Below are 27,002 nucleotides of genomic sequence, written 5' to 3' on the forward strand. Positions count from 1 at the left end.
AGCAACTGTGACCGCCTGAAACTGGAGATCCTGCTCTTGCCTTTGTTTCAAGGTAATCTGCAACAGCACAGATCCTGACAGAAGGTGAGATGCTCCATACCAGCTATGAACCGACTGCCCAGAGCTTTCCATCTATCGACTCCTCTGTGAAATCCTATGAAATATGAACTTTCACTTCAACCCAGCAGAACTTTTACAATCTTTCTCTAATGCCTGATAAAGGGTGTCTATGCGCAAAGCTGGCCATTAAAGATTTTTCCCCCCACAAAATCTTGCTGGTTTAATAAAAGATATCACCTCTGTCCATGAGCCCCCAATTGCCTTTTCAGCTACACCGATATAGCTACAACCTAGATACCCGACCGCTGTTCTGGGCATTTGAGTGAAGCCTGTCAGTGACTGGTGACTCCTGAATCTTGGGGGCACCCGCACAAGCTGCCGACATTAACGGCCCGGTCGGAGCGGGGGTGGGGCACCAACCTTACGACAACATCAGTATCCAGCGGCAGGGGCGTCAGGTGGGGCACGTGCACCTCCTACCAGTCACCTACGGAGAAGCATCTCCCGCCCCGTGCCCCTAGGGCTCCCGGCACTCACAGACAAGCCCCACCGCGGCCGGCCCCGCCCCGCAGACCAAATACGTCAGAGGCCGGAGACGCGCAGCTAGGCCCCATGGTGCTTGGCTGCCCCCTGTGGGCCGCGCCAAGGATCTCCCGCTGTCGCCTGCCCCCCCACAGCCTCGCCTTCGCCCCAGCCCCGCCCCCGAGTGCGTGGGGTGGGCGTGGTCGCGTGCAAGCGGTGCTTGGCCTCTACCACACCGCTCTAAGGCCCCCGGTGTCTAGCTCGGTGCCTGACTCTATTGCCTCGCTCCGAGAAGCCGCCCGGCAGGCGTAGGGCCCCGGGCGAGGGCTCCTCCGGCCGCGGGGGGAAGGTAGTTCTTTTCCGCGGATCCCCGTGCTTTGGGTCAGGCGCGGCGCGGGCGCGAGCGGCGGGCCTGTGCGGCGGCGGCCGGAGCCGGAAGCGGAAGCGGGGAGGTTCCCGGCCGCGGGGAGCGAGCCGCCGCCGCCGCCTCCTCCTCCTCGGCCTTTGCTATCGCCGTCGCCATGCCGCTGTTCACCCCGAACCCCTTCGAGCAGGATGTGGGTGAGTGTGTGGGGCCGGGGCCGGTCTTCGTGGGCCGGTCCTGAGGGGGGCTGCCGGGGCGGGGAGTGGAGGAGCGGCTCCTTCTTGCCCTGTCGCGGCAGCGGCTCCCAGGCCGGGGCGCTCCTTCTGGGCTCCGGCGGGGTTTGTCGGGATGCCGCGGGAGGCGAGCGCTGCCCCGGATAAACACGTCCCTGAAGTGGCGGAGGGCAGCGGGTGCCTGGAGGCCAGGGAGGGTTGAGACCCACCGCTGCCTCCTCTCCCCGTTCCGAGGGAGCTTCTCTGGTGCAATACTGGGCGCACTGTAGGTTATCCGTCCTGTTCTGCGGGTGTTTATCGATCTTATCTGTTTTTGTCGTTCAAGTTCCTGCCGTTTGGGAAGACACGCAGGTTTTTAATAAGAGCTGCTGCTAACATTAGGTTTTCTAACGATTGTAACGTCTATTTCCATAGAGCTGCACAGTAGTTAAATGCCGATGTGCAACCGTGTCTGCTGCAAACAGGTTTTCACACTAGTTGCCTTGTTTCTCTGGAATGTAGTGGGCTGAATTGCTTAAGTCGGGGGTGTCAGATAGAGGTGCACTGATATATCGGTCTGTATCAGATTGACACTGATAAAAGGAAAACTAATATTGTCAGCAACTGCCTCTTTAGTCGGTGTAGCTGATGGTGTCTCTGATAATGCCATGTGCGCAGCCAGGAATGCAGCCTGGCAGCTTGGAGACCAGCACCAGGTGGGTAAGTGAGGGAGGATGGGGTGGGGGGGTAAAACAAGCATCATCTGTGGGGGAGGAAATGAGGAAGGGGCAAAGCTAGGTCCCCATGATGAGGGAGGGAGTATGCAGGGGCAGGTGGGACAGAGCCAAGGGGGGCACAGGGGTGTGTGTGTATATGGGGGGGAACAGCTCTGAACCACTTTGTGCACCCATGGGGGAGGCATGGGGGGCATGTACTCCCCGGATTTGTGCATGGGGCGAGGGCGGGCTGCCTGTTGTGGACTGGGAGCTATGTTGACCTCTTCACGGAGTGGGGGCTGGGCTTGGGGCAGGTGGAGTGGGCAGTGGCAGCACTGGGAGGGGGGCTACAGGGTGGGATGTAGCCACCCCAAAATTCACTGTAGCTCCGCCCCTCCTAGCACTGCCACCATCTTCTCTGGGCCTCTCCCCACCCCAGTGCAGCCCTGGCTCAGCCTTCCCACCGTGAAGAGGCCAGTGCAGCCTCGGGCCCTGAGCCCACAGTGAGCAGCCTGTTCTCACCCCATGCACAGATCAGAAGGGCGCGTGCCCCCCCATGCCTCCCCCAGGGGTGTGCACAGCAGTGGCCCCCCCCCCCCCCCCCCCCGATTTGCTGGTCACAGCTCTGTCCTATGCCCCACCCTGCCCCAGCCCAATTCTTTCCCACATCATAGGGGGCCTTGATCTCCCTCCCCCATGCCCTCTTCCTACCACAGACTTACTGGCCGGACACTGGTCTCCAAGCTGCTGGGGCACATATTGGCAGTCAGAGCAGTATCGGCCAATATGGCTGGTTAATAATTGGCCATTGGTACTCGCCAAAAAAATCTTTATTGGTGCATCCCTCGTGTCAGATGTATAACCTGTGGGCTGGATCTGGCATGAGATCAGCTCTATCTGGGTCACCAAATGGCCACAGGTTGGGGATGTGGGCGGTGGTAAACTGCTGTGAAATCTGGGGCCCTGCTGTCCTAATGGATGTGCCTATTGACGGCAGGCAGATGAGTGAGGCATATGCAACACATCCCTCAGTTGCCACCTTCTGCCATGGCAGCCAGCTGCCTGGCCTATGGCTGCTTGCCCATTTCTGCTGCAGTGACCACAGCTGCTGCTACTACCTTTTGCTCCTAGCCAGATCTGGCCTGCAGGGAGATCCATGCTCTGAATCCAGCTCAGACCCCAGGTGAGTTTGGCAGCCCTAGCTTAAATTTCTTGTAGCCAAAAGAGTCACTCCTAGCTGGTCACAGTTTTGAAGTCTGATCATTTTGATATTGTAAGAGGAAAGTTTAGGGAGTTTAGACCCACATGGACTATATTTAAACCCTAAATACTCCAGGAGTTATTGGTATTCAGCTTGTAGCCGTATTGGTCTAGAGGAAAAGTCAGTTGGGACTGGTAGTAGAGATGATATCTTTTATTAAACCAACAAGATTTTTGCAAAAGAAGTCTTTAATTGCAAGCTTTCGGGCACAAACACCCTTCATCAGGCATTGGAGAAAAGATTGTAAAAGTTCTCCTGGGTAGAAATGAAAGTTCATATTTCATAGGATTTCACAGAGGAGTCGATAGATGGAAAACTCCTCTGGGCAGTCAGTTCACAGGTTATTGTACCTTAGAAGTAAAATGTCATTTATTATAGAAAACTAAGCTTTGAGGCTTTTTTCTTTTTAAATTACTACTGTATATGTTTCTGTCTGAAAAATCATTTCACTGGCTTATGCATTAGCCCCTGAGCTTGGGGTAGTCTGTGTTTAAAACCTTTTTATTTGATATGCTAGCTTTTTTTTTTTTTCTTAAGATGACAAGACTCGTAACAAGTGTTATGCTCTCATGCATCTGACTTGCTTAGTCAAACTTTTGGGAGTTGCTTATTTTATAGTCAGCAGATCAAGACAAAGTTCCATGGCTAGAGTCTAAAACATTTGATATCTTAAGGACTTAAAGCTGTGGTAGCTTTTCTGTTTGTTTTTTTTGTGGTTTTTTTTTTGTTTTATTTTTTAATGAGCTATACAGATAGCTAGCCATCTGATCTGAAAGACGGAGGGTTTGCTTGGTTTACAAGTCTAAATGGATTTAAGTCAGTGCACTTCGTATTTCCACTCTGGAGACCTAGGGTGACATCTCGACCAGAATGAAGACGGTAGGGTCAGGGTTTCATTGCTTGTAAAACATCAGCTGGAAATTAATTTTATGGCATCAGATTAATCCTTGGCTGACATCTATCCATTACAAAATTACCAGGCAGTCTTAACAATGAGGATGGTGTTGACTCTGGGCCTGTCTGTGCTGTATTTGCCTGTATAGCCTATGGATCATGCCTTCACTATCCTGAATACTGAGCTGGTAGTTTTAAATACCTGTTTTAAATTAATCAGCACTGTACATTTAATGGGAAAATGTTTAACATAAAAACAATTTTTAAGTTGGCAATTTTAACAGAAAGCAGAGTGTTAAGCATTCTTGGGATTTTTGTCAATCCTAAAATATTATGGGTTGTTCTAACAAAAACATTTGCTTGTGCTTTTAGTTAAACTAGCACAGATGTGCAGTGCTTAGATGTTCTTCTGTTTCCTTAACATATCTTCAAAATAGAATAAAAACATTCTATTCATTCCATTTTTTGCAAACTACCCTGAGCTATTGACGTTGACACAAGATTGATATGGTGACAGAAAGTTGCCAAACCAGCTACAGATGAGTCTATTTGTTTGAAAAGCCTCATGAAATCTATATGCCTTTGCTAGTGGGAACATGTTTTAAATGGTTCTATTCAATTCATTTTCATGAAGAAAGACTTTTAGGACTGCAGATCTCAACTTCTGACTAAAATATTCTGCAAACTTCCTGCTTTTAGCACTTCCAGGCTCTTAATAATTTTAAGGTAACATTCATTGAATGGGATTTAATTACTGGCTATATGGGCAAAGTACTACAACAAAGTAATAGTTCCAAATAATACTGCCAAATCTTGTGGCCCTTTCTGCAGTAAAAATCCTATTTTGCAGTCTTCCTGGAATAAGGAGCTACCATTTAGAAGATGCATCTTTTTAAAAACTTAAACAAAATCCTGCTATACTGTACTGTGGATAATCTGTCTTGCCCTTTCTCTTCCCTTGGTTCTTTGAAGTTTGTATGCTTGCATGAAAGCAGTGTTGCTTTTTCATAAGTGTTCATCTGCTGCTGCTGTTACATACATGAAGTTTTATTCATTTGAAATAGGAAGCAACTGTTTTATAAATGATTGTGGTATCAGAAGATTAAGGTGTGGAACAGTGAACTTCAGAAACATGAGGTCTTTGATGTCTTGCGTTTCCTTACCATGTGTATATAAGAACATCAGGTATGGTTTGGAGAATTGTACTCAGACTTTCTGTGTGAATGGCTTTTTGTATTAAGAGTGTAGTATTTTATTTTTAGGGCTTTGGGAAGGTTAGGTGAAAGTATACAGTAATAAAACAGTTACTTCAGTTAACATAGTAATGAAAACATGGAAAGTAGTTTTATTTTAATCAAACTCTAGTTGAATTTTTAAACACATGATTAAATATTTAGCTACAGTTTGTAAGGGTGATGTGTATGGGTATAGTCTACATGTAAATGGAACAAAGCAACAGTCCTTCATAACTCATACTTAAACAGTGGGTAAAGTATGTCAGATAATCATTATAGAATATAGAGCTGAAAGTAGCCTCATGAACAATGTGTACACTTTCCTGCATCGCTTTTGTAAGATAGTCAGACTTTGTCTTACAACTCTGGTTTCCCACTGTCATTCATATTGGAAGGCTTCAGAAACTTGGTCTTCCAATGCCTGTCTTGGAACTTGGTCTTCTAAAGTCCTTTATCCTAAATACCATTTCTGCTTCCATGGCATTTACCTGGTGTGTATATACCGAGAGTAATCCTGTTTTGGTAGGCTGAGCGAACCAAACTCTTCGTCTGCTTTTGTAACTTCCATTCTGGTGCCTTTCTCTGTATGTGTTCCAATTTGATTAATTTACCTTTCTTGAGTGTCAGTGACTAGAAACATACATAGCTCTGCAGGTGATGGCTCACCTGTGCTTTGTAGAATGGCATTTACAGTAATTTCCCTTGTCCCTACTAGAAATACCTTCTCTGGTACACTTTACCTCAACATGCATTTGCTTCTTTCAAGGCTATGTCACACTTGTGGCTTACAGTTATTCTGTGATTTCATTAGTTCTCCCAGGTCTTTTCCCTCTAATATTTGCAACTGATAAGTTCCCAGTTCATAGTAGAAATTCTTCTTATTAAAGGGTATTGCTTGTTTTTTTTTCCTCTAATACATTTAAAAAATGAAATTTAGAGAAACATTAAAAAAAACCTTCTATGAAGTAAATTTGGTTTGTTAAACTAATATAACATCTTTTGAAGTAGGAAAGATCTTTGTTTCTTAGTGAATTCAGTTTTGTTGTAACAAAAATCTCAGTATCCTGCTGTATCCTTTTTCATTTTTTAAATAAACTTATCAAAATAAAAGTTTTGAAATCATTGTGCTTAGATGCATGAAATACAAAACATGCAATCTGTTGTTTACAATATTTACATTGGTAAAATACTTTTACTTTGTGAATACACTCTATCACTATGCAGTCTTGTACAAAACATTTTCTTGGCAGAGAGTTTTTGTCTTCTAGTTTTGAGCTATATCAATTTGTGTGTGTGTTAATCTCTAGAGCCCTGGAATAAAACTGAGTCACCAGTAAGTGTTTTAGTTTCTTATGTTCTGATGTGTTGCAAAATCATCACAGAATTTGGCATGACTGGCTTAAGGGGAGCCAGGACTAAATAACCAAATATTTGCAGATCTGAAGTAAAGGCCTTGTCAACACTAAAAATCTAACTGGTAAGACTTTTGCTCTCATGCAGTTGCCAGCTTTGTTGTGCTGTTCAAGCATGTATTTGGCTGAGTTTGCTTTTGTTAGGTCCTTGTTGGGTGAGGCTGTATTTGGAGTGGGGGGGGAGTGCACCTTGGATAAGAATCGCAGGGTCTGGTGTACTGCCTGCCGGACACTTTTACAGAGCCTTGTGGAATGGCAGCACCATCCTCAGAGATTTATGAGAACGCAGAATCAAGTTCCTACAGTTTTTTTTCTTATCTCGTAATGAATTGTTCCCATACCAGTGCACCAGACCCTGCGATTCTTATCTATATAAATGATGGATGCATTCAACAGTGCTGCCATCAGTGTTCCTTGCTGGCGTGTAGTTTCCTGCTTTGTCACAGAAGTACAGTGTGGGCAGCTATTTTGCCATTAATTTCTGAAACAGTGTATTTGTAAATGCATTGTTATGAACTTGGGATGTGTTTTGATTTCTAAGACCTGTGAATCCTGCTTTAAAACATTTAGCAGCAAAAAAGGAACAAACTTAATTTTTCACAAACATATTGAAACTTGAAGTTTAGGGGTTCTGGCTGTTCCTGCATTAATGGAAGATCAGCGCATGTGTTGTCATAGCTATTTACTTGGCCATTATGAGTTCTGAAGAAGTGGGAAATTGTGCCCTTATATACTCATCGAGGTCAGTCTTTGAGCAGGTGTAGATAGGGGCGCCTCTCAAAAATACCTCTTCAGAGCTTGCTGTATATGTATATAAAAACAGACATTGTTAGATTTTGTGTTAGTGGAAAGGAAAAGGTAACCAACCCCCTAAAACTTTAAAGGCGAAGGTCTTCATAAATACATAAAGGCTTAGGTAAGCTTCAGAATTGCTTTGCGGTTCCTTGAATGCTGAGTAGTATGTGGAATACTACCGAAAGCCTATAGTCACAAGGAGTGAGAGTGAGGGGCTTTTGGGTAACTTTGGGTGTGCATACAGGGATGGACAGACATTTAAATAAGGCAGCTGCTTGAGGTTGTACTGGCTTGTATGGAGTCCTGCTGTTCAAAGCAGGTGTACTCACTGAAGTAGCATTTACTGTAGCGAGTGAAACAAGGCTGCATTTCATGTGAATATCAGGAAGTGTCAAAAAATATCTTAAAAGTTCTGCTCAGATATTTGTCCTCTGCTTTGTAAAGCAGAATACATTTTTTGCCATGTTTGGTCTACAGGTGCATTTTACTCTTAAAGATCGTGTGATCTGACCTGATACTTTATTGGATTGCTTTCAGGGATTATTTGAAGCTTCCCATGCATTTTATTTTTATCCTGAGGTGTTGCTTTTTAGTATGTGTTTATGCTGACAATGAATTGATTTGTTCGTAGAAACTTCACTTTGCTGCCAAAACATCATAGTTTACGGTACTTTTCCAATTTAGCTGCAACTATGTGTTTTTCAAATGTTTTAGAAGTCAGTTCTTCTCTTTTTTGACTTCACCTGCATGGCTGCCATACAAAGGAAAGTGGAGAGGCTGGAAGGAGGGTCAAGAGGGTTAGAAGATTTCAGGGCCCACAAAGAAAAATGAGTAAAAACCCTGCAGGAGTGAACAAGTAGGAAGAGACATGTACAAAACATGCTGAGGAAAGGGAATGTTGGACATGGCAATCCTGGGCCGTGGTGTTCAGAATCATGACTAGATTTGAGAGTAGCTACTAGTTGCTATCACAAGGGATGCAGTCCATTTTTATTCTACAGCTTATGCTGCATTTTTTGATAGAAGACGTCATTTTGAGGGTGGCTTAGTTTTAATTTGAGGGGGAAGGAGAAAGTACTGAGACTTAGAGGACTCAAAACTAAGTGTGAATTCATGCAGTGGCATGACCTGTGAAGGCATCTTTTACCAGGAACACTTTACAGCTCAGACTGAGCCAAAGGTCTATGGCAGTTCTCTGCATATGACGTATATTTAGTTCCAGAAGAGTATTTTCTTCATGGCACTCATGAATATTATGTTTCTCAGACCATGTTGCAATATATTAAAAAAAGTTTAAAAGAAAAACCTTAACTAGGGAAAGCTTTTGAACACTTGGTTACGGTTTTCAAAGTTCAATTAGTTTAGTTTTATATGTGAATTTTTTGCTAATTTCCTGATCAGGCATTTTTATCTCTAGTAGTAAAGACTTCTTCAAACACTGTTTTTACTTTTTTTTTTAAAATGCAGCATCAGGGTAGGAATATGTCTTAGATAAGGGCTGTCCAACTTCTTGGCTGTATGCAGTGCTGGATAGAGACCTGGGGATTGCACACCTTGGTCCCCTTGACTGCATGTCCTCTCCTGAGATCCCTTCCTGCCATGTATGTAGCTGCTGCCCCACCCCCAATTTCCCCTCACTCTGGTTGCATGTGCAGCCCAGCTTCCTCCAATGTGTGCGCAGGACCCTGCCCCCTTTCCCCTTTGTGCATACCTGGCTGGTAGCCTGGCTCCCTTTCTTTCTGAGCATGCAGCATGAGCAGTCTGGCCCCTTCCTGGTACTGAAGCTGGAGGATTGTGGGGGGCCCAAGATCCCAGATGCTGCCACATCTATGTGTTCACATAATAATGTGCCAGCATTCCCCTTTGCTACTTCTCTGACTTCTTTATGGAATCTATTCCCTAACTCCTGACTGAGCTGCTTCAAAAGTGGTTTCCACTGTATCCCAGAATGTACTGAGCAGTGAAGCTTGCTGTCAGAGAAGTAACCTAATTACAGCCTTCTAATCAGCTTTGTGCTGTAGTGGTATAGCTATTGGCAAACTTGCGCTGTCTGAGCAGCTGCCATTACAGGATGCTAACACAGGCTGAGAGACTTAGTGAGCTACCATGTTCTGTTTTCACATGTAAAACAATTTTTTAAATATGGGATAGTATGGTGATTTCTCTTATTGCAGCCGGGCCCTATAGATTTTTTGAAACCACCAGGCCCATTTATGAAGAATAATGAAAAGCCGGAGAAAAAGCGAAGGGTACCATTGGACCCCTGCTGAACCAGATGGGACAACTGACAACTGATGCCCAGGAAAAAGCCAGCCTATTAAATGGGTACTTTGCGTCAGTCTTTCATCAATCCCTTGGGACGCCTGTGCCCACCATGGGACAGGGCAGTCTGGGTGAGGGAGATCCTCTACCCTCCATTAATGCTGACCTCGTGAAGGAACACCTTGAAAAGCTGGGTACCTTCAAGTCAGCCAGCCCTCACAATCTACACCCCAGAGTACTCAACAAGCTGGCGAGCATCATAGCCCAGCCTCTGGTACAGATCTTTGAAAACTCCTGGTGCTCTGGTGTAGTGTCTGAAGACTGGAAAGAAGGCCAATGTGGTGCCAATCTTCAAGAAAGGGAGGAAAGTGGATCCGGCTAACTACAGGCCCATTAGCCTGACTTCTATCCTGGAGAAGATCTTAGAAAAGTTTATTAAAGAGGTCATCCTTAATGGACTGGCCGACGCCAACATCCTAAGGGATAGCCAGCCTCTTGGCAAAACTGGCCAGTTGTGGCCTTGGGTTTACCACGATCCACTGGTTGGAAAATTAGCTCTGTGGTTGGACCCAGAAGGTAGTAATAGATGGAATAGATGGAAGTCACTCATCATAGTGGACCACTGGGGTCCCCCAAGGCTCTGTCCTTGGACCCATATTGTTCAACATCTTCATTAATGATGTGGACATTGGAGTCAGAAGTCGACTGGCCAAGTTCGCCAATGATACCAAACTTTGGGGCAGAGCATCCACACCGGAAGACAGGATGGTCATCCAGGCTGACCCGGACAAGCTCAGCAAATGGGCGGACGAGAACCTGATGGTGTTTAACACCGAAAAATGGAAGGTTCTCCACCTTGGGAAGAAAAACCTGCAGCATCCTTCTAGGCTCGGCAGTGCTACGCTGGCTAGCACTATGGAAGAAAGAGACTTGGGGGTCATCATTGACCACAAGATGAACATGAGCCTGTAATGCGATGCTGTGGCTATTAAAAACGAACAAAATGCTGGCTTGCATCCATAGATGCTTCTCAAGCAAATCCGGGGACGTCATTCTCCCCTTGTACTCGGCCTTAGTGAGGCCGCAGCTGGAGTACTGCATCCAGTTTTGGGCTCCACAATTCAAAAAGGATGTGGAGAAGCTTGAGAGAGTCCAGAGAAGAGACACATGCATGATCAGAGGTCAGGAAAACAGACCTTACGATGACAGGCTGAGAGCCATGGGGCACTTTAGCCTGGAACAGCGCAGGCTCAGGGGTGATCTGATGGCCACCTATAAGCTTATGAGGTGTGACCACCAGGATCTGGGGGAACGTTTGTTCACCAGAGTGCCCCAAGGGATGACGAGATCGAACGGTCATGAACTACTGCAAGACTGTTTCAGGCTGGACATAAGGAAGAATTTCTTTCCTGTCTGAGCCCCCAAGGTCTGGAACAGCCTGCCATCGGAGGTGGTTGAAGCACCTACATTGAACACCTTCAAGAGCAAATTGGATGCTTTGTTGCTGGCATCCTATGACCCAGCTGACTTCCTACCCTTTGGGCAGGGGGCTGGACTCGATGATCTTCCGAGGTCCCTTCCAGCCCTAATGTCTATGAAATCTATGAAAGTCCAAAGTTCTGTGAAAGAGCTTAACCAGTTATCTGCGAATACTTAAAGAATATTTGCTTTTTACTGTAATTATTTGTATCGTCACTGTATATTATTATATGATCTCAGTCACATGGCCCTACCACGAAATCTTACTAATTAATACATAGGGAGTATGTAACTTAATTACATTAGGCTTTAGAGGTTAGTGGGTTGAGTGGCACAATAAATGCTAGATACAAAAATGCTTTTTATGAAGAAAAGACTACATAGAGCAATTTATATATTCTTTGTATCATTTTTGTTTTTTTTCGCTTAAAGTAACATTGAATTCCTCATGGCAAGGTGTGCATTAATGAGTTGAGTGAGGAGAAGCTAGCATTCGAGGAAAATATTGAAGTACATAGTGAAAAGACTTTTAATTATCTTTTAGATTCTGTTATAACTTAATGATATTCTTGGGTAGAATCTAAATGGCAAATTGCATCTTAAATAGGAAATTAAATATATTATACATTATATGCATGGTCTTAGGAATCATTTTTAGCCTAAATTTGCAGTAATTAAGTGCAGAGTGCGGTATATATTTCATAATGTAACCATTACCTCTTTAAATACTATTGTTTGCTTTTTGCTCTAAGTGCTAATCAGAGTTGTTGGTCTTGTGCCATAATATATAGTGTGTGTGGAGTAGTAGTTTTTCTGATGTACACCATAAAACTATTTTAGAAATTAGCAAATGTTACAACTAGTCTAGGAAAAGACATTGTTGTTCTCAGTTATTTGTATACAGAGTGTTGCTGTTTATATTTGTTCACTAAAATTTGAACTCAAATTTGATGCATGTCTTGTTTTTCTCTATAGAAAAGGCCACAAATGAATATAATACCAGCGAGGACTGGGGTCTTATTATGGATATATGTGACAAAGTTGGAAGTACTCCTAATGGGTAAGATGCATCTCATCTTTGCAATGTTGAATTTCATATTCAGTTAAAAAATGAATGCTGTTACAAGAGTGAAGCTCCTGAAGATGCTTTTCAGAGTCAGCTCTGCAGAAATATTGACCTAAAAGATTCATAAACTGTGCTAATGATCTGCACAGTTGGCTTTAAAACCTGCTGAGAAGAAGTTTGAAGCTTTTCTTTTCCAACAAAACTTCTAGCAGGGTAATTGATGTATTCTGGACTTACTCCAATTTTATGCAGCATTACACAGTAAAATGAGCTATTCATGTTAAGATATCCTTGCATAAAGTTCCTGAAGCATCTAAGTCAGAAGAAGAAAGTGGAACTAACTTCATTGTGCAAAGCTAGTTCTCTACTCAAGTGGGAAAGTTAACTATGGCAAAGTTTTTGCATACTTAGTTGTATGTGTGGGAGGGAAGGGTGGTATGGATAGAGGGCAACAAGGAAAAAAAGGCCAGGTTCCAAATTAAATTTAACATATATAAGCATAGTCAGTAATTTCAATCGTCTTGTAAAGGCCAAAAGTAACTGCTGAATTTTGCCTTTGTGTTGGTTTTGAATTTTGTAGTAGAGGTACCTATCAGTTGCCTATCAGATGGGCACTGATAAAAGGGAAATTTATGTTATCGGTTATTGGCCTTTTTTGGCCGTTGTAGCTGATTAATGTTCTCTGATACTTATGCCTTCTGTCTGGGGCCCCTGGATACCTGGGTTCCCTCCTGTGGCTGAGGTGACCCTGGATACGCCCTCATCGGTGGGCTGAGCTGGTCTGCAGTGGAGCAGCTGACGTGGTGTACTGGGCAGTGTCATAGCATGGACTGCAGGTTGGGGTGGGGACCGGGGCAGGTGCTGTAAAAGGTGCTGTGCTGAATACCACAGATATGACTGGAGAGGGAAGGGGTGGGTGGAGCTGAGCTACCCAACCCAGGCAAGTGTGACTCAGCCCACAGTGCCTGGGGGTCTTTGCCTCAGAGGCAGGTGGCAAAGCTTGGCCAGGGCCAAGCTTCTCAGGCTCTGGTCACTTCCTAGAGCACAGCAGCATGTGGAGGCACAGCCCCTCCCATGGTGCACAGCAGCAGTGGAGTCCCATGTGCTCTGTGCCTGGCTGTGCTTGCCACCAGTGTGGGCAGAGGGCGCAGGGTGCAGTGGCAAGCAGCTGCTGTGGGTCTCCCTGGCTCTGACCTGGGCTCAGGGCTGGTGTGGGAGCTGCAACAGCTGCCTGGCCTCCTCCCCAACCCAAATCTGAGGGGAGGGGTTATAGTGGAGGAGGCGACAAATGAATATAATACCAGTGAGGACTGGGGCCTTATTATTTATGTGTGTGACAAAGTTGGAAGTATTCCTAAGGGGTTATATTAATCACTTATTCCCCGCAAGCACATTTGGGGGAGAGGGGCTCATCTTGCATCCAAGGCACTGGGGTAGGTGCTGCTTCATGGGGGATGAGGCGCTCCGCAGCTGCACCCCTCTACACGCTGCACTCTGCCTGCCTTGCCCTAATGTTGGCACTCAAGCCCCTGTTATGGCCCGGCGGCAAGAAGCAGGACAAGGGCTCTGAAGAAGAAGGGGGAAGACAGCAACTCCCCTGCAACCCCACTTTCCCTGGTTCATGTGGACACTGCCATCTAACAGAGCTTGGGGGAGACTTGGCTGCTGCCACGCAGGGGGAACGATCGGAAGCTGACCCCTGTGGCTACTCACCACCCTGGGCAGTTGCTCCTTCCCACTGTTGTGTGCAGCCAGGATCCTTAGGCCAGCTAGGTCCTGCCCTGGTCAGAGGGACAAGAGTGTGAGCCTGGCCCAGAGACTACCCAGCCCTGGGCAGCCAGGTAGGTTCAGGCAGCTGCCCCTAGGCTGGGATTGAAGGACAGGGGCCAAAGGGCCCTGCACAGCCAGTTGTAGGCCACTACTAGGCTAGCCTTGCTTGCTGCAACTGGCACAGGCACTTTTACATGGGCTCCGGGAGTAAGGGGGTGACACTTTATTTAGAGTGGCTCCCAGAAGCACTAGTGCTACCGTGTCTACTGTATCAGCATTCTCCACATTTAGAAATGGTGCTAAATATACTAAATATCAGTTATTGGATCAGTTCTGGCTGGTATGACTGGGTAATAACTGACTATCGGTATTGGCCGAGAAATCTTTATTGGTGCACCCCTATTTTGTAGCAGTAGTACTTGAAGTATACTTCTGTACCACTGAAATCTTTTTTTTGTCTTCTAGAGCAAAAGATTGCCTTAAAGCCATTATGAAAAGGGTAAATCATAAGGTCCCACATGTGGCATTACAAGCACTAACAGTAAGTAGCCTATGCACTATTATTTTACCAAACTGAGATATGTATATCTTTATGTACTCAAGCAGTCATTATAGCTGAATTCTGTCCAAGAATACTTGCATGCAGTTCTAGTGGACAACTAACTGATGAAGTTGTGCATGCTTATCCAAGAGTGGAATTTGGCCCTTACTCTTTTGCAATATGTATTTGTATTGTGGACAGTAACTTTTATTGCCATCTTAATTTTTTCCCCACAATTTTATTTCTGTTTTCAGCTGTTAGGAGCCTGTGTATCAAATTGTGGGAAGATTTTTCATTTAGAAATATGTTCACGTGATTTTGCAAGTGAAGTTCGTGTTATAATAAATAAGGTAACCTTTTTCATTTACATTAAAACATAAGTCAGTTGTAATAACATTTGATAACATTTTCCTGGGTTAATCTGTAGTGATTCAGTCTCTGATTCTGCTGAAGTTGTAAATACAACCGAGTGATACCTGTCTTGTCAATGACTTAATGCTGTTTTTTTGTGTGGGAGGCAGTGGGGGAATGTGCTACGGAAATGACTTGCAGATATTAAAGGGAATGGTTGAAAATAGTTTGGAGTGAGTTACGTGAATGTAATAATACTTTGATATATAAAGAACTCCTAAACTGGATTAATTTAGTAATGGTAGGGGCTGTTTTTCTGGATTATTTTTTCTTGGGAACAGTGAAATACCTAAGGGAAAAATACTGTTGTGCATCCAAGCACTTTTCGCTTTAGTTAGCGAGCGTACTGTAGATAAGATGGGAAGCCTTCAGTAGGTTTGCTCCATTTTTATAAGATGCACGTATTGCTTAATAAAAAATAGAATCAGGAAAGCTAGTAGTAAACCAGTATTGCTACATGAAAAGATTTGAGGGATTCAGGTCAAGTTGAAATGCTTTTAAAGTATGGAAGCTGAAACTCAAATTACGGGATGTTTTATAAACTTCTTTACCCTTGTAACTGACAAGACAATCTTTAAGTTAGCAGAAAGGATTGGTGGGGCTCTTTGGGTCACCAGAGGTTAAAGTGGTGGCTGCTACAGATTCTGAGGATTCAGTTGTTTTGCATCAACAGATGCTGTTGTGCAGATACCAAAATAAAGTTTTTTGTTTTTTTTCTCCTTGGTTGTAAACATGTGGTGTTATCAGTGTCGTAAGAAATTTTGGAACAAACTGACATTTTAAAGAACTCATGGGGCTCTGATAGTATTAGTCCAAAAGTTCAGAAATACCTTAAGTATGAAGTGACCCAGGCATCAGCAAAAATATAGCGTCTAATTGAAAACGGCTATGAAACCTGGACAACAGCAAATGTTTTACCTCTATTAAAAAAAAACCCACCCAACAAAAAAAAACAAACTTTGTGTACTGCTCCAGATTAGAGATTTTAAAATCTGCTAACTGATAAATTGGTTGAAGTAAAGGTTAAACATTATAATAGTTTCATCTTGGAAGATCTTACCAAAAGCTTAAAAGATTATGAAGACAAAAATATGGTAAAATGAATATGCAGAATTATCTGAAGTTAAACAGTTATTAGAAAATTGTGCTGAACTGCTCATTCTGGGAGACTTGTTAGAAAATGACATGGCCCCCTATATCTGCCCTCCTCCCATAGTTTTTGTTGGGTTTTTTTTGCACTTTCCTCTAAAGCAGGAGTTGGCAACCTTTTATTAAAACAGCTGGCTGATAGGCAAACCAGAGGGAGCAGTTAGATATTTCACCACTAGATGGTGCATTCTTACACAGTACTTACAGATGGCCAAGTACATGTAAACAGGTGATGTGCAGTAGGCCCAATCTGTTTTTTGGATGCTTGGAGCAAGCAAACCTTCTGTATCACATTTGAATAAGCTCATTTGTTCTTTCAAAATTTCCTGTGGCCTTTAATTTTTGTTACTTTGTAAAGGAGGAACAGGTCTAAATCCTCTTTCTCCTCTTCTTTTATCCTACCGTTTGCTGAAGACATGTTATTTCAGATTTACAGTACTTTTTAACTGAGAAATAATCCATCTAATCCTATTGAACTGGTTGTACCTGGGAATATTGTTTACCTTGTTCTTTTGGATGAGTTTTGCTCCTGGAGGGAAGGGAGGGATAGACAGGATGTTGAGGGTGAAGGAGCATCAACAGAGATTTGTACCTTTTGGCAGGCACTGCTAGTCTTCCTTTCCTGCACAAGATAACTTGCAGTGCTCTTTTACACTGGAAATAAGTCTGCTACTTCCTAGGCTTTTAAAATGGTTTTGTGGAGAAAAAGTGCACATCTTCTTCAGTATTCTAGACAAATGCCTGAGGATTATTAATAGAAGTTTGAGTTTCTATTTAATCTCCTGGAAGGCGTATTATGGGGCTGTCTCTTCAGCAGTTCACTAGAATGACACTCTCTCTAGTGATGACTAGTTTCTTGCAGGTGGTTTGAAAACTCACCCCAGCTCCTTGGTTGGTGTAATTTTACATAGTTCTGTTGAAGTCAATGGAATGATGGTGATTGCAGCACCTGTCTCTTTTGTGAAGCCTGGATTTAAATTGGTCCCCTTTTGAGTTCAGGCACTCTGCTCAAGAGAAGTCTAATAGTTCTGTCCTAAAAAAATATTTGTAGAGTGATTTTAAAGTAAAAGCAAATTCAGAAAATGAGTCTTAGGTCCATGGCTAATTGGCATGTGTGCAAATTCCCACAGGGGAAAAGAGGCAGAAATTTAGTAAGGGCCAGTTCCCCCTGTTGGGTGTCTAAATCAACTTGGTGCCAGTTCAGTTCTGTTCCACATCCCTGAAAATTCTTGAATGCAGTGGTGCTTCACCTTTTGGCCTTGTGGGCCAGATGAATGCTGTAGGGCTGGTCTGGGGGTCAGACAGAGCCCCATGCACCAGGATCAGGCCTTGGGGCCTGGCACTGTCCCCTTCCTGCCCCAAATGCCACGATTGAGCCCTGGGGCTCAGCACATCCTGTCCCACCCCTGCACAGTAGGATTGGTCCCTGGGGCCTGGCACCACCCCCGTGTGCTGGGGTAGGACCCTGGGGCCCAGCGCTGCCCCTGTTCAGCCCCATGTGCTGGGATTGGGTGCCAGATCTGGCACATGGGACCCTGGACTCCAAAGGGGTCCAGACATTTGGTGGTGGGGGAGCAGTTGCACCTTCATTCTAGTGGCACCACTCCCCTGCTACCAAACTTCTGGACCCACAGGGAGCACTCTAGGCTGGATGAGACGTTGTACCTGGGCGTTGACCACACCTGCATTACTGTATCTACTTTTGTACTATGTCTCCATTTAATCCTTAAGACTGAATCACAGAAAGAAGAGAGTGAGGGAAAACAAACAGAGGGGTTGTAATGCCCTGGTGATTGGTGGTGGTTGTGCCAGAGGAGAAAGCAGACCTCTTTAACCAATTCTTCACCTCCGTCTTCTTGGGCAGAGACCGAGACTTCCCTACTGTGATGCAAGATGGACTAGAGGGGAATGCCTCCAGACCTCAGGTTGGGGTGGACTGGGTTAGAGAGCTTCTGAAGGGGCTGAATGTGTTCAGATCAGTGTGTCCAGATGCTCTCCACCCCAGGGTGTTGAGGGAGCTAGCAGGTTTTATTGCAGGGCCCTTGGCACAGCTTTATGAGCACTTGTGGTGCTCAGGCCAGGTGCCAGATGTTTGGAAGATAGCCAACATGGTCCCCATCTTTAAAAAAGGGAGGAGGCAGGACCCAGGCAACTATAGGCCCGTCAGTCTTACCTCAATCCTAGGGAAGCTCTTTGAGAAGATCATCAAGGAGCACATCTGCAATGGGCCAGCCTCAGAGATGATGTTCAAAGGCAACCAGCATGGTTTCATTAGGGGCAGGTCATATCAGACCAACCTGATTGCCTGTTATGATCAGGTCTCACAAGCATTGGATGCAGGTGTTGCCGTGGATGTAGTCTTTCTGGACTTCAGCAAGGCCTTTGACACCGTCTTCCACCCCATCCTCATTAAAAAATTGGGCGACTGTGGCATTGATGCCTACACAGTCGGATGGATTGCAGATTGGCTGAAGGGTCGCACTCTGAGGGTGGTGGTGGATGGGTCATATTCAACCTGGGGAGAAGTGGGCAGCGGAGTCCCCCAGGGCTCGGTCCTTGGGCCCGTGCTGTTCAATTTCTTTATCAGCAATTTGGACGACGGGGTGAAAAGCAACCTGTTGAAATTCGCTGATGATACCAAAATTTGGGGTGAGGTGAGCATGCTAGTAGGGAGGGAAAGACTGCAGCAAGACCTGGATAGGTTGCAGAGGTGGGCTAACAAAAACAGGATGCGCTTCAATACTGACAAGTGCAGCGTGCTGCACTTCAGCAGTAGTAACCAGCAGCACAGTTACAAGATGGGACATTCCCTTCTTGATCACGGAGGCAGAAAGGGATCTTGGAGTCATTATTGACTCCAAGATGAACATGGGCCGACAATGTGAGGTCACGGTTGGCAGGGCAACTTGGACCTTGTCGTGCATCCACAGATGCATCTCTAGCAGGGACAAGGAGGTGATCCTCCCCCTCTCTGCAACACTGGGTCACAGCTGGAGTAGTGTGTCCAGTTCTGTGCACCCCACTTCAAGAGGGATGTGGACATCATTGAGAGGGTCCAGAGAAGGTCCACCCGCATGATTCGGGGACAACGGCAGACTCTATAATGAGAGACTGCGGGACCTGAACCTGTTCAGCCTCCACAAGCGAAGGCTGAGGGGGGGACCTGGTGACTGTCTATAAAGTCACTAGCGGGGGGACCAGAAGGGTTTGGGAGAGACCTTGTTTCCCCTAGTGCCCCCTGGCATGACAAGGAATAACGGTCACAAGTTGTTGGAGAGTAGGTTTAGATTAGACATTGGTAAGAACTACTTCACAGTTAGGGCAGCTAGGATCTGGAACCAACTTCCAAGGGAAGTGGTGCTGGCTCCTGCCCTGGGGGTCTTTGAGAGGAGGCTTGATGCCTATCTAGGTGGGATCATTTGAACCCAGTTTTTTCTCCTGCCCAGGCAGGTGGTCAGACTTGAAGATCTACAAGGTCCCTTCCGACCCTACTTATATGATTCTATGATACTGCCACTTTTTCAGGGAGTTGAAGAGGATGACATAGGACTGAATTTAAGCGTGCAAGTCCACTTCACACCTAAGGGGTGAAATAGAAGCTGTCTGACTGTGGATCTATTCTGACTGGAAATTACAGAGGGATCACCTTGCTGCCCACCACAGGAAAGATCATTGCAAGATTCCTCCTGAACCACTTGCTGAAGAGCTCTTCCCAGAGTAATCATTGTGGGTTTAGGGCATCAAGAGGCACAACTGGCATGATCTTCAGCTCACCAGCTTCAGGAGAAATGTCAGGAACAACATAAGCTTCTCTAGCTTTTTTTTAACCTCACAAAAGCCTTTGACTCTGTCAGCTGAGAAGTGCTGTGGAGGATCCATCTGAAATAGATGCCCACTGAAATTCATCACCATCCTCTGCCTGTTCTATGATGGTATGTAAGTGGTAGTTCTCAGTAATGGATCTATCACAGATCCCTTTGAGGTTATGACTGGAGTTAAGCAAGGCTGTATCATAGCTCCAACAGTCTTCTCAATATTCTTTACCGTGACGCTACATCTGACCTCCTGCAAACTTCCAGTAGGAGTGGAGCTGAACTACCAAATGGATCTCAGCCAACTCTGAGGCAAAAACAAGAGCACCCTGACCTCCATCATCAAGCTCCAGTATGCTGATGATGCTGTAGTCTGTGTTTACTCAGAAGCAAACATTCAGGCAATTGCTAACATCTTGATAGAGGCATTTGAGAAAGTGGGACTGACTCTTAACATTCAGAAGGCTAAGGTTCTCCATCAACAAGCTCTTCATGAGCAGTCCCTGGACAATGTACAGGAGATGCTTCAAGTTTTTGGAGAAGTACCATCAACGATGCCTACAGAAGATCCTTCAAATCCAGTGGGGAGATAGACACAGCAAGCAACTTTAGCAACATCAGCGGCCCCTTTCAAGCAGGCACCGTGAGCATCTAGGTGGTGATCATTCAACATCAACTTTACTGAGCTGGCCATGTCATTTGGATTTCCAACTCCAGACTCCCAAAGCAAGCTTTTTTCTCCTAGCTCAGTCAAGGTGTATGGTTATGAGGAGGGCAGAGAAAGCACTTCAAGGACGTCCTCAAGGCCAATTTGAAAAAATGTGAATTTGACATCAGCTTGTAGGAGACTATTGCCTAGGACCACGCAAAATGGAGGAAAAGTCTGTTGCAAGGGTCACAGTGCTTTGATACCTTATGATGACAACAGGAGATGAAAAAGTAGGAGCAGCAGAAACAGCATGTCGTGGATTGAATCAAGTATCTGAAACTGCCTACCCCACATGGAAACGCATGCCCGAATTGCAGCAGAGTCTGTCGATCCTGGATTAGCCTCATCAGCCATCTTTAGACCCACAGATAAGATGATCATGGAAGATGATTATCTTCAACTGTGAGGGATTGTCAAAGAAGAAACAGAATTGGGCTGCGTGTGTTAGCTGCTTTGTGGTAACTGCCTGTGTGGATGATCTTTTCCCATACTAGATTAAAGCTTAAACTGGAATAGTGTAGCCTTCTTTCATATGTTTGTATGTTTAACATTTGTGTATAATTCTATAGGCAAGAGATGCATTATGTAGTGAATAAGGCTTGCCTGAAAAAGCAACTCTGTTTTCAGTTTTGAAGTTTGTTTCCTTTGGACATGGAATGAAAATGAGACCTTTGTAAACATTTTTGAACAACATTCAAGACCCACTATAGCAAAAATCAACTGCCTTTTGGCTGGTGTTCTCTCTGGGATGTGAGGGTCCAGGTTTTGCAGGTTAATCACAACTTTAAAGCTTCAAATCGCAGACTTCAAGCTCAGGACCTCCCACCCAAAGTCCTGAGCTTTACCAGGAGTTCGCCCGGGAACTGGCTGAGGGCCGCATGCTCCAGGACCATGGTTGTCATGGGCGACTTCAATTACCTGGACATCTCGTGGGAGGATCACTCAGCAAAAACTGAGTGGTCGCAAAGCTTCCTCTCGTGTGTGGATGACCTCTACCTGACTCAAGAAGTCTATGGGGCAACAAGAGGCAAAGCGCTGCTCAACCTGGTACTGACTACTGGGGATGGCCTAATCAGTGACCTAGTGATCAATGGGAAGCTGGGCGACAGCGACCATGAGCTAATCACCTTTACCATCCGCCGTAAAGCTGGCAAGTCAGTCAGCAACACGGAAGTCCTTGACTTCAGAAAAGCTGACTTTGACAAGCTCAGGAGGCTGGTCAGTGAGGCCCTAAGGGACAATGACCTCAGGGAGAGGGAAGTTCAAGAAGAGTGGTTGCTCCTCAAAGGAGCAATCCTCAATGCACAAGCTAAGTCTATTCCGTCTCGGAGAAAAGGCAGCAAGAGGACACAGCAGCCTCCCATGCTCTTCAGGGACCTAGCAGACCAACTGAGGCTAAAAAGAAAGGCCTACAAAGAATGGAGGATGGGATTCATCTCTAAGGAGGATTATTCTGCACTGGTCTGGTCCTGTAGGGAGCAAACCAGGAAAGCCAAGGCTGCAACTGAACTCCAACTAGCTTTGAGCATCAAAGACAACAAAACATCCTTTTTCAAATATGTGGGGAGCTGAAGGAAAAGCAAGGGCAACATTGGACCCCTGCTGAACCAGATGGGGCAACTGACAAGTGACGCCCAGGAAAAAGCCAACCTATTAAATGGGTACTTTGCATCAGTCTTTCAGCAGTCCCTTGGGACGCCCATGCCCTCTACGGGACATGGAGGTCTGGGTGAGGGAGATCCCCTGCCCTCCATTAATGCTGACCTCGTGAAGAAACACCTTGAAAAGCTGGATACCTTCAAGTCAGCCAGCCCTCGCAGTCTACACCCCAGGGTACTCAACAAGCTGGCGAGCATCATAGCCCAGCCCCTGGCACGGATCTTTGAAAACTCCTGGCGGTCCGGTGTAGTGCCCGAAGACTGGAAGAAGGCCAATGTGGTGCCAGTCTTCAAGAAAGGGAGGAAAGTGGATCTGGCTAACTATAGGCCCATCAGCCTGATTTCTATCCTGGAGAAGATCTTAGAAAAGTTTATTAACGAGGCCATCCTTAATGGACTGGCCAATGCCAACATCCTATGGGATAGCCAGTATGGGTTTGTTGTGGGTAGGTCTTGCTTGACCAATCTCATTTCCTTCTATGACCAGGTGACCTATCGCCTAGACAAGGGAGAAGAGATTGATGTCATATATCTTGACTTCCAAAAAGCCTTCGGTCTGGTATCCCATGAGCACCTCTTGGTGAAACCGGCCAATTGTGGCCTTGGGTCCACCACGATCCGCTGGCTGGAAAATTTGGCTCTGGTCAGACCTAGAGGGTAGTAATTGATGGATGTTAATCATCATAGTGTCCTGTGACCAGTGGGGGTCCCCCAAAGCTCTGTCCTTGGACCCATATTGTTCAACATCTTCATTAATTATGTGGACATTGGAGTCAGAAGTCGACTGGCCAAGTTCGCCGAAGATACCATACTTTGGGGCAAAACGTCCACACCAGAAGATAGGCGGGTGATCCAGGTTGACCCGGACAGGCTCAGCAAATGGGCAGATGAGAACCTGAGGGTGTTTAACACCGAAAAATGGAAGGTTCTCCACCTTGGGAAGAAAAACCTGCAGCATCTTTCTAGGCTCAGCAGTGCTATGCTGGCTAGCACTACAGAAGAAAGAGACTTGGGGGTCATCATTGACCACAAGATGAACATGAGCCTGCAATGCGATGCTGTGGCTTCTAAAGCGACCAAACCGCTGGCTTGCATCCATAGATGCTTCTCAAGCAAATCCGGGGACGTCATTCTCCCCTTGTACTCGGCCTTGGTGAGGCCGCAGCTGGAGTACTGCATCCAGTTTTGGGCTCCACAATTCAAAAAGGATGTGGAGAAACTTGAGAGAGTCCAGAGAAGAGCCACGCGTGTGATCAGAGGTCAGGAAAACAGACCTTACGACGACAGGCTGAGAGCCATGGGGCTCTTTAGCCTGGAAAAGCGCAGGCTCAGGGGTGATCTGATGGCCACCTATAAGCTTATGAGGTGTGACCACCAGGATCTGGGGGAACGTTTGTTCACCAGAGTGCCCCAAGGGATGACGAGGTCGAACGGTCATGAACTACTGCGAGACCGTTTCAGGCTGGACATAAGGAAGAATTTCTTTACTGTCCGAGCCCCCAAGGTCTGGAACAGCCTGCCATCGGAGGTGGTTCAAGCACCTACATTGAACACCTTCAAGAACAAATTGGATGCTTATCTTGCTGGGATCCTATGAGCCAGCTGACTTCCTGCCCTTTGGGCCAGGGGCTGGACTCTTATCTTCTGAAGTCCCTTCCAGCCCTAATCTGTGAAATTTATTTAATTTATTTGCAAGTGTGTAGGTGTCTCTCTTCTTCCTCTCTGTACACCTTCTCCTCCCAGAGTTACAGTTTATTGATATCTTGTTGTGGTCAGTGTAGACATCAGAGAGGGATGGAGGAAAGACGAACAAACTAAGATAATGGGGTTGCTCTGGTGTGTGTGGGGTGGGGGGCGGGTATTTTCTGTCTTTTTAACAGAACTGATTAGACTAGCATGAGAAAGGAGGAGATCGTATAGTATTCAGTCTCTGACTGACTGTTTAGGTTGAGGAATTAGGTATAGGAATGTAGGACAAGGTGCTTGTGGAGAAGAAATTGGAGCATTAGCAGGAGAAGATGGGGCAGGGCTGTGAAAAACACGTGGAATCAAGGTGGAAAGGAAGTTTGGGATAGTGTTGCTGGCTGTGGCCATTTTCAAGGGACCTACACCAAACTGCAGAAGTGTGGCTAAGCAGAAGGTTCAAAGGCTGTTTCTGAGTGACCACAGCATGAACCTTTGTAGATGTGACAACTAGCTTGATCAGCAAAATAAGGGAAGCAACATGTCTAACTATATCAGTCATGGGTAGGGATCTGGGTTTTCTGTTTTCTATGGAAAAATGGAAAAAAACCGTGGATTTTCCTTCGCAGTTGAGAAACACGCAGATTGTCCACATCTGCAAAGAGCTCTCTGCAGGCAGGCAGAGTTCCAGCCTGCAAGGGGCTACTGGGAGCAGGAGGAGGGTGGTCAGGCAGGGGGTGTCGTGCATGTGTGTGCTCACACATGTACATGGCCTCCAGGCAGCTTGGAGAGCAGCTCCCTCAGGTAAGTCTGGCAGGGAGGTTGGAGGGGATTGAGGCTGCTTTAGGGAAGGGGGGAGGAAGTTGGGCAGGGGCTGCTGCCCAGCCGGGCAGTGCGTGGGGTCTGGGGCAGAATGTGCGACCTGAGGGCCCAGGTGGGGAGTGGGATGGGGCCATGTGTGGCTCGTCAGGGGCAGGAGGGTACTGGCTTCCCACCACTGCGTGCACTCCAGGAGGGCGTGGGGGACATGTGCCCCTCAGATCTGTGCATGGGGTGGCGTGTGCGGGCTCGGGCTCCCCATCCTGCTGCCCTCTCTCCAGGGCCTCTGCACTCCAGTGGGCAAAACCTTCTATGGCAGGGCAGAGTGGGGCCAGGCAGGGAAGTTTGTTGCTGCTGCTGGGAGCCCTGTGCTACCCTGGCAAGGTGTCCCCTGCCCGCCCAGCAGCAGCAAGGGTGACAGCACAGAGTTGTGGAGATAAAAAATCCTCCTAAGGATAGAAATCCCAACTAATTGACACCTTCCAAGTCCACAAGAGATCTGGTTTCATCCAGTTTCAAAAGTTTCAATGAAACCAAGATACTTGAAAGCAATCAGAGGTCATTTACTAGAATAGTAGAATATAAATATTAGGTATAGTCTGTAGGGAAATATGGAGAACTCAGCAAATTCAAGAAGACATGCTGGCAATCTGCATGCCACCCTTTTCCCACCTCTTGAGTCTTCCCAGCCTGTAGAGATGAGAATCTGCGCTGTGCAGCCCTGGGTAGCCAGATAGATTTTTGGGAAAAATGTTTGTTTTTGTGTTTTGAAGTGCAAGCAAGTAAAATGTCAGGCTGTAGACCTGTTTCTGGCTCTCTTACTAGTAGCTAACCTGCAAGGTTACCTGCAATCTGGGTAACAGTGGTTAAGAGTGTGACTTTTTTGTATCTGTCCTTCAGATAAGGATGAATCTCTTTTGCATTGCAGCATTGTAGCTCAGGTGTACAGTCCCAGGATCCAAGTTCAGCCTTTGTCAGGCAGTTTTCTTTGGAGAACTGTTAAAAATTTGTGCTATAAATGGACCTAACGGACTAATGAAATGATGAGATTCCAGTAGTTGTAGGGAAGTATTTTCTATTTTCTTGTGCTGCAAAGTGGAAAATATGGTGTAGAACAGGAGTCGGTGGCATTTTGGAGCCTTTGTATAGAGGGGAGGGTGTTTTAATAAAGGTTTACTCTGAGTTGAGGCCACTTCCATCCCCGCACGCATTGCTATATCCCAGCCTCCCCTCCCCCACACTGAAGTGCTGCAGACCCCCCTCCCCCACCTTGCCCCTTACTCAGCGGGTCATGGGTTGTCAACCCCTGCTGTAGAAGATGCTGTGCTTGCTTTATTGGATGGATAATCTTTTTGAATCTTGTTTTTGCTGGTATAGTGCCTGATTCTTACGTTAAGTGATGCACTGTCAGCTCTAGATCTACTCAAATTATCAATATTGGGAAATAAATACTCCTGCTTGAGAGAGAGAATTAAAATCTTATAGGAATGTTTGTAGTTAACTCTCTTAATTAAAAGGCTGTGATTGGCAAAATGTACATTGGTTTCTGCTCTTATATGTACAAGTATCCATCTTTATACGTTTACCATTATTTTGTTTTAGGCTCATCCAAAAGTGTGCGAAAAGCTTAAAGCTTTAATGGTGGAATGGTCAGAAGAATTTCAAAAGGATCCTCAATTTAGCTTAATAGCTGCAACTATTAAATCTCTTAAAGAAGAGGGAATAACTTTTCCTGCAGCTGGTTCTCAGGTAATGCACAGATTCAGTCCTTTGTTCATGCTAGATCATTAGCAGTGTGTTTTATATTTTGCACGTGTGGGTAAGATTCTGACAAATATATCAGATAAGGTATTTTGTTAATATTTAAAGGTGCAGGCTGTGAAACTAGTATAATTTTTTCATTGTGGGTTTTTTTTTTTGTTTTTCTGTTTTTCTTTCCCCTTCCTTTCTTTTACACAGAATATGGGCAGGGATTTTGGAATGTTACATACCAGCGATACGGGAACTGGAGAGCACATTTCTGACCATCCTAGACCCAGCCGTAGTGTGTTTTTAGATTTTTTGAGATGGCAGTAGCTTGAATTTAAATGCCCTGCCCGTTGTGTGTCTTCGCACAAGCACTTGTAGGTGTTTGAATGGGAGTAATGGGGACAAGGTAAATACCTCACTCAT

At 45.6% G+C, this 27,002-nt stretch overlaps 1 protein-coding gene across 2 annotated transcripts in view; it reads left to right on the forward strand.

Moving 5' to 3' along the window:
- Positions 1 to 814: 814 nt before the first annotated feature.
- STAM2 (signal transducing adaptor molecule 2) overlaps positions 815 to 27,002 on the forward strand; it is a 42,173-nt gene continuing 15,985 nt past the window's right edge. Inside the window, exons 1-5 of one of the 2 annotated variants that reach the window (XM_090045716.1) lie at positions 815 to 1,143; positions 12,188 to 12,272; positions 14,514 to 14,589; positions 14,844 to 14,939; positions 26,433 to 26,579. In XM_090045716.1, the coding sequence (XP_089901842.1) occupies positions 1,104 to 1,143; positions 12,188 to 12,272; positions 14,514 to 14,589; positions 14,844 to 14,939; positions 26,433 to 26,579 (444 nt within the window). In that variant the 5' untranslated portion in view covers positions 815 to 1,103. Of the gene's footprint in view, positions 1,144 to 3,039; positions 3,058 to 12,187; positions 12,273 to 14,513; positions 14,590 to 14,843; positions 14,940 to 26,432; positions 26,580 to 27,002 lie in introns of those variants that run through there. The other variant, XM_090045717.1, reaches the window with a different exon arrangement.

This window comes from Crocodylus siamensis, chromosome 4, assembly GCF_052110815.1.
Source record: "Crocodylus siamensis isolate JL-2025a chromosome 4, ASM5211081v1, whole genome shotgun sequence".
NCBI lineage: Eukaryota > Metazoa > Chordata > Crocodylia > Crocodylidae > Crocodylus > Crocodylus siamensis.